General features: G+C 43.2%; 1 protein-coding gene across 1 annotated transcript in view; it reads right to left on the bottom strand.

The window, feature by feature from the left end:
• The window catches only part of Epac (Exchange protein directly activated by cAMP), a 158,165-nt gene extending 155,686 nt beyond the window's left edge, over positions 1–2,479 (bottom strand). Inside the window, exons 1-2 of the mRNA XM_080268781.1 lie at positions 2,397–2,479; positions 781–923 (exon numbers count right to left, since the gene is read on the bottom strand). Coding sequence (XP_080124907.1) covers positions 781–923; positions 2,397–2,479 — 226 coding nt within the window. The remainder of the gene's footprint in view (positions 1–780; positions 924–2,396) is intronic.
• Between the last annotated feature and the right edge of the window lie 5,823 nt (positions 2,480–8,302).

The following is an 8,302-nucleotide window of genomic DNA, read 5'->3' as shown; positions in this document are numbered from 1 at the left end:
AGGACGAGGAGGAGTGTGGAAGAGGACGGCTTTGGTAGAGTGGACGCAAGCTAAGTGCAAGTGGAGATGGACTGAATACTTACACAGACAGACAGACAGGCAGACAGGCAGATAGACTGACTGACTGATATTGAGACACACAGACAGATGGATGGACAGAACACACACACACACACACACACACACACACACACACACACACACACACACACACACACACACACACAAGGCAAGGCACAAGTGGGGGTGACCTGAATTCCTACCTAAATGCACAAGAACTCTTTTAGAATGAACTGCTAAATGGACAAGCGTTAAATAAGTAAACAAGTAAGTAAGTAAGGAAATAAATAAGTGAGAGGGTCGTTCAAAAGTGAGAAAGTGAGCGAGGTAAGGCCCAAAACAGCGAGGCCTAAAAAATAGAGAGTTAATGGCCCGATGGTGAGTAGGCTTGAGTGAAAGACCCATTACACAGCATGAAGGAGAGAGAGAGGGAGAGAGAGAGAGAGAGAGAGAGAGAGAGAGAGAGAGAGAGAGAGAGAGAGAGAGAGAGAGAGAGAGATGGGCACGGTGAACTCGTGGCATCAACATCATCACCATCATCATCATCATCATCATCATCATCATCATCATCACCCCGACGTCTTTTCCCTTCCATGGATGGTGTGAGGTAGTTTCCAGAGAGAGAAAAAAGAATAAAAAAAGAAAAAACAAGAAAAATCAGTCTCCTAAAATCCTAACATGACCTAAGATGACCTAGGATTTAAAAAAAAAAATACTTACACGTGACCCCCTTCTCCAGGTCCTCGTAGTAGGAGCATCGAGCCAGGTCACCCAGGACAGGCGAGGGCAGACGGGCAAGCGGGGTCACGGTGCGCAAGAGGGACGCAATCGAGGTCAGGTCACTCTCACTGCGCTCCTCAGGCCTGCGCAGAAAGGGATAATATGACAAGGTTAGTGAGGCTGGTGATTTGTGAGATTATTATTATTATTATTATCATTATTATTATTATTATTATTATTACTATTAATATCTACCGTTATCATGAAATACTACTACTACTACTACTACTACTACTATCAGCAGCAACAACAGCAACATTAATAATCATCATCATCATTATCATCATTAACATCATCATCATCATCATCATTCCAGCCCAAACTTCCACCTAAATCACACTGTATGGCAGAATCCACAAAACATCGAACTAACACACAACAGGAGGGACGTGTATAGTAAATGGCATAGAAAGTACCGTAGCAAATGTTCCTCAGCGATTCATTTTGCTTATTACACATCCCTGTCCTCCAGAATCCTATATATACCTTTAATATTAACACACTTTGCTTCAGTAATAAGTAAAAGGATTTCTGAGGTGTAACAGGCAAAATAAATCAATTAGACACAAGCGTTAAGGAACCTCCACCAACTGATAGAGTTTTGGGGGGTAAATACTTGCTTTAAATACCTAAAATTGGATTCAGACCTAAATTAAGGGAACCACAGAACGGAAGGCGAACACCATGCCCACTGAGCCACCGTTACTCCAGCCCCCAGAGAGAGAGAGAGAGAGAGAGAGAGAGAGAGAGAGAGAGAGAGGAAAATGCTAAATGCTCTCACTTAATTACTCCCAGGTTTTTACATCAACATAATTAGGGCAGCAAAGCGGGCCAGTAATAGTATTAATGGCCAGGGAATTGTGTCTGCTTGGATGGACGCGTCATCCATTAGATAGATAAACAGATAGATAGATAGATAGATAGAGAGAGAGAGAGATAGATTGCGTCAGCTTGGATGTGCAGTACGAGTCAGCCATTAGTCTGCCACTCGCCATGCACGCCTTACTTACAAACGGGTCCTTTAGTTACAAATACGAACACATAGACAGAGATAGACAGACAGATAGGCAGACAGACAGACAGACAGAAGATACATAGTCAGATAAGACAGACAGACAGACAGAAAGAGAGACAGAAACACAGATAAGACAGACAGACAGACAGATACATAGACTGAATGTTTACGAATCGTCCCCTTCGTTAACCATCGACCCCTTGTGTACGAATACGCTAATTACGAGTACGACGCTAATCACGAGGACGTGCTATGGAAGAGATGCATATATAAGTCGCAGTACGGCCTTACCCTGGCTCTGAGCTACAAACAAGAGGCTGGAAAAGGAAGAAAATCTGCGGGAAGTTAAAGTGAACGAGGAATGAGGTATAAGGAGTAGATATTATACCACACTTACTCAAATTTGGACACAAAGTTGCCATCTATCCATCTGCAATTGGCACTAAAATATGGGACTAGTCACGAAGAAGTGCTGTAGAAAGGATGTAGAGAAGTAGTATCTTCTTTCAAGGCAAATTCGAATATCTGCTCTTGGAGGTACCTTTGCGACTTTCTTACGAGATTTTGCTCAGCTTGAAATTTTGATTTGATGTGACACGTGAGCTGTTGCACCAGCTGATGCATAGTTCCGCCGCAGGTCCATATGGCAGTCTCTCCCTGTTTTGCCACTGAGATATGTGAAACAGGTAGCAAAAGGACGAAAAACTGAGCCAAGTTAAAGTGAAAGGAGCAAAACTTCAACCAAGCGCCATCCCCATCCCTCATTGCCCCCAGGCCAATTAATAGTCACAAACGATAATTAAATTGCAATTCGCTAAGATGTAATATTGCTAATGGAGGTCGCTAGGGTCAATCTCTCTCTCTCTCTCTCTCTCTCTCTCTCTCTCTCTCTCTCTCCAGCATAATGGCGTCTTTTTACTATGATCGACTTGTTTTCTGCGTGTGTCTGTATGTTTTATGCACAGAAGAATGAACCAAAGGCTAAAAGTTCGTAAAGATGAGAGAGAGAGAGAGAGAGAGAGAGAGAGAGAGAGAGAGAGAGTTGACCTGTTGCATCCAGGATACTCGTCGGTGAAGGAAGCTCCCTAACACCTTTTCCTAAGCGATTTATTTTGCTTATTACACTTTACTGTTCTCTTCTTTGTTACATAAATCCTTCTAACATCGCCACACTCTGCATAAATAACGTTTTAAAGGATATGAACCATCCGTGTCCAAAAAATAAATAGCTAAGGAAGTGGTGTTAGGGAGCTTCCTTATCCGAAGTGATTATGAGCCAATATCTCAACTCTTGTGTCCCAAATGCCTCTCCTGAGCTTAATAATAATAATAATAATAATAATAATAATAATAATAGTAGTAGTAGTAGTAGTAGTAGTAGTAATGATAACAATAGTAATAATAATAATAATAATAATAATAATAATAAAACAACAATAATAATAATAATAATAACAACAACAGAACGTGTGGTGATTGATGTCATTGAATTCCCTGACGTCACCTAACAATGCCTAACTTGCCCTGCCCTGTGGAGTAATTTAGTTAATGGATGGAGGGGGGGCAGCCTGATCACTCCCTCTGTGTTGCTCCCTGAAGGACAAGACACAATCCATGCATCCCTTACTCCACTATACCACTGTCTATTCCACATCAATCCACTCTATATGTGTCTCCCCTCCACTCCACTCCACTATATTCCACTAACCTCCTCTCCTTCCTTCTCTTCTCCTCTTCTCTCCACTCCCTTCAACGCCTCTCCTCTCCTCTCATCTGCCCTCCACTCCTTTCCTCTCCACTCCACTCCTTTCCTCTCCACTCCACTCCTCTCCATTCCACTCCTCTCCTCTCCTCTCTTCTCCACCATACTGTTTCTAAAATCACACACACACACACACACACACACACACACACAATGCAAACCCTGAACTTAAAAAAAAAAATCTATCTCAATTTAAAGTGAGTCCCAGGCGTCACAATTTTACGTTCACGTGTGTGTGTGTGTGTGTGTGTGTGTGTGTGTGTGTGTGTGTGTGTGTGTGTGTGCTGTTTCCAGAGGATTTTATTCAGCTTGGGAGAACGCCACAACACTGGAGAGAGAGAGAGAGAGAGAGAGACTGAACGCACACTGGTCTTCTCATAAATAATAAAACGCATAATCAAAACACACTAATAACCCATCTTTAATTAGTCCAAGTTAATGAGTAATTTGCACGGCTGAAATAATCTTATGTATCTTTCTTTGTTTCTAATAAATACGATTATTTTTTTGTAATTTCCGTACTTAATTGTGTTTCTGTGTATGGCTTAATTAGGTGTGGTTAGGGTTGTTAATTGGTCATTTAATTGGATGCTGGTATTATTATTATTATTATCATTATTATTATTATTATTATTATCATGTTTTTCCTCACATTTATTTGGACACTTATTATTATTATTATTATTATTATTATTATTATTATTATTTCACTCATCTTAAATGTCAGGACCATCTTGCCTAGCCCCGGGTTCCTACGCCCCTCATGGGGCGACACAGGATTGGATGATGGATGGATGGATTATTATTATTATTATTATTATTATTATCATTATTATTTATTATTATTATTACTACTACTACTAGAGGTGGGTCTGAAGAGGGACGCCTTCACGTGGTGGCACTGATATGACAGGCCGGAGGAAGTGCCCGGTTATACACACGTCCCCAAATCACCCACTAATCGCCCAATCCCCTGCTAATGGGGTTAATGAAGGGTTAATGATCCACCTGTCATTAACCTAGCCTAATGGGGGTCATCAATGGGGTAATGGACTGTAGTGAAGCTTGTTTATTTTTGCTAATGACGGTACTGGTAAATGGATGGATTATTATCATTTTTTTAAATTACAGACACATTCAGGCCCGTGTGTGTGTGTGTGTGTGTGTGTGTGTGTGTGTGTGTGTGTGTGTGTGTGTGTGTGTACTTAAATCCAGCATCAGCATAATCTCCATCTAACCCTTACAGCTTGAGAAATCCCCTTATAATCTGAACAAATCCTCTTTCCTAAAACCACACACTAAGTACACAACCAAATAACCTCACGTCGCCTCTGGGAGCATCAAACCTACCCCTGGACGGCAACCCTTTCCCAGAGTCCCTGTTTTGAGGCCTGAAAGATGTCCAGCCGTGAGATTATTAAAGTTCTGAGGGGAAAATATCTTAACTTGATATTACAGAGATTAGGTGTTGTGTTAGGATCAAAGAAGTGATTATCATATTTAGATATTACGTATTTTTCCTCTATTAGGCTTGCTTTCTGTCTCTGTCTGTCTCTTTCTGTCTCTCTCACACACTCATTCACACACACACACACACACACACACATACACACACACACACACATTCCCTCCCTCCCTCCCTCCCTCTCTCTTTCCACAAGCTCATTTTTCCATAAAGCTGATTTGCCATTAAAGAGATTTTTTTTTACCAACCATAAAAAAAGTAATGCGATAAGCCCCAGGCCAAAAAAGAAAGAAAGAAAGAAAGAAAGAAAAAGATACTTGTCTATTTATTTATATTTTTTTTTTGGGGGGGGGTAATTTTTTGAGTCATTTTTTTGAGTTATTTTTTGAGTTTCTTAGATATCATTTTACTTTTTGTAATTTTTTGGGTTTTATATATATTTTTTATTTTGTTATTTTTGAGTAATTTTTTGAGTTATTTTTTTGTTATTTTTTGAGTTTTTCAGACATTTTTTATTTTCTGTTATTTTTTGAGTAATATATTTTTATTTTTTTTGAGTTATTTTGAGTTATCTTTTTACTCTTTTTTTTCCCAAAGTTTGAAAGTTGATATATATTCCCGGTATATGATTTTTCTTTGTATTTTAGCAATTCTGTACTATTTTTTTGGCCATTTGTGGGGGATGGAGAATGAGAGACTAACTAGAAGAGTGTATGTGAGTGAGGGGGAGGGGGGGAAGGGGAGAGGGAGGCCGAGAATGAGAGACTGACTAGAAGAGTGTGAGTGAGGTGGAGGGGGAAGGGAAGGGGAAGAGGAGAGGCAGACCGCGAATGAAACAGGAGGCTTTGGTGGAGATAGAGGAGGGTGTGAGTTGGAGGGAGGGCAGCCAAATGACAGAGGTTAGGGTGACATGGAGGCGATTTGTTTGTGGCGTCTGGCTATAAACTGATTCTTTTACACTTTCCTCTATCTTAGAAACTGGTGTGTGTGTGTGTGTGTGTGTGTGTGTGTGTGTGTGTGTGTGTGTGTGTGTGTGTGTGTGTGTGTGTGTGTGTGTGTGTGAGAGAGAGAGAGAGAGAGAGAGAGAGAGAGAGAGAGAGAGAGAGAGAGAGACAGACAGAGACAGACAGAGACAGAGAGGAGAAATTACGTAACCATCTCTCTCTCTCTCTCTAGGCCTTTCCGTTCAATATAATCACCTGCTTGGGTCTCCAGCACGAAATAATTAGACCTACTATAGATTCATTAACCTCTCTCTCTCTCTCTCTCTCTCTCTCTCTCTCTCTCTCCATCCATATCCCCCCAAAAAGTTCACTCAATCCCTCAATGGTGTTACGTACAATATTGAAATAACTTTATTATTATTATTATTATTATTATTATTATTACTATTTTACTGGTGAATTTAGTAGTGGTTACATTGGTTTTAAAAGGGTGATAGTACATTATTTTTATTACTATTATTATTATTATTATTATTATTATTATTATTCTGTAGCATTCTCAGATCATGCAATGCCACTAGGAAATATTATCTGGTCATCTACTCTTTAATCTACTGGTCAGCGGTAGACTATCCTCGAAATTCTACATCTCAATGAGGGTAGAAAGACTGGCTGTGTTACCTATCCTTCCCTATCCCTCCCCTCCTAACCACCCCTCTCCCAGTCCTTGTCAACTTTCTCCCCTCACAGACCTAAACTACCTTCTCCCCCTCCCTATCTAGGTGCCCGCCCCCCCTCCTTCTCTTCCCCGCCCCTCTCTCCCCATCCCCAGCCCTCACCTCCCCTATCCAACCTCCCCCTCCACCCTTCAGCTCTTCTCTACTACTCTCCAGCTTTTCATCCAGGTTTAAGCTCTTCCCCACCCCTTCCTAGCCTTCACCACCCCTTTCCTCTCCTCCCCAGCTCTCTCCGCCCCTCCATATCCCTCCCCAGTTCTTCCCGCATCCCTTTCTCTCTCTCCCCTCTCTCCCAAGCTCTCCCGCTCCTTTCTTTCTCTCCCCAGCTCTCCCTCTCCTCTCTGCCCAGCTCTCCAGACCCCCTCGTTCTCTCCAGCTCTCCTTCTCCTCTCTCCCCAGCCCTCCCGCTTCTTTCTTTCTCTCCCCAGCTCTTCTTCTCCTCTCTTTCTCTCCCTAGCTCTCTCTCACCTCTCTTTCTCTCCCAAGTTCTCCCTCCCCTCTCTTTCTCTCCCCATCTCTCCTTCCCCCCTCTTCCTCTCCCTAGCTCTCCCTCCCCTCTCTCGCTCTCCCCAGCTCTCCCGACCTTCTCCCCAGCTCTCCCATGCCTCTCCTTTTTTCTCCCCAGCCCCTCTCTCCGTACCCTGCCACCCCACCCACATGTGTTCCCTTTCTTCATTCATCGTTAAAGCTGCGTTCACTGGTCACCTCTCTCTCTCTCTCTCTCTCTCTCTCTCTCTCTCTCTCTCTCTCTCATTTATCTGACTATATATCTATTTATGTCTGTCTGCTTCCCTACCTATGTCCATCCATCTATCGATCTATCTATCTATCTATCTATCTATCTCAGGTGAATATCCCAATCATCCACTGCACTCACCTTCCCCCCAGTCCCCAGCAGCCCTCCCCACCTGACATTCTTCCTCTATTCCCCACCAATCACCCCTCTCTCACCACTCCTATCCTTTCCTCACTTCCCCCCACCTCCCCAGCCCCTTCCTAGCCCTCCCCACTATCCCTTCCTCCCCACTATCCCTTCCTAGCCCTGTCTTCCATTCTCTATCTCTCCCCATCCTTTCCCACCCCTTTCTAGTCCAATTTCCCCCCTCCAAGCGCTCCCCAACCCTCCCCACTGATCTCCTCTCCCTCCCCAGCATTCATGACTCCTCTCCTCCCCTCTCTTCCCTTTTCCTCACTTCCTTATTCCTCCCCATTCCTCAAACATGTCCCTCTCCCAATCCCCAGCCCTTCCTGTTTCTCCACACCCAACACCACCGTACTCCTTCCCTCCCCACCCCTCACCACCTCCTCTCTTCCTCTCCCCAGCCCTTCCTCTTCCTTCCCACCACATTTGCTCTCCCCATACTCTCATCTCCCTCTCCCCATTCTCTCTTATTCTCCCCTTCCTCTCCCCGTACCCTGCACCTCCACAGGTAACCCTTTTCGTTATTTACCATTAAGATTCTGGTCACTGCTCTTCAGTCTGCCACTCCCTATCAGTCTCACCTTTTAACCTCTCTCTCTCTCTCTCTCTCTCTCTCT

Source organism: Coenobita brevimanus, chromosome 29 (assembly GCF_032717465.1).
Source record: "Coenobita brevimanus isolate Jiangsu-jjx chromosome 29, ASM3271746v2, whole genome shotgun sequence".
NCBI classification, from domain to species: domain Eukaryota; kingdom Metazoa; phylum Arthropoda; class Malacostraca; order Decapoda; family Coenobitidae; genus Coenobita; species Coenobita brevimanus.
This window is presented reverse-complemented; position numbering and strand designations above follow the sequence as displayed.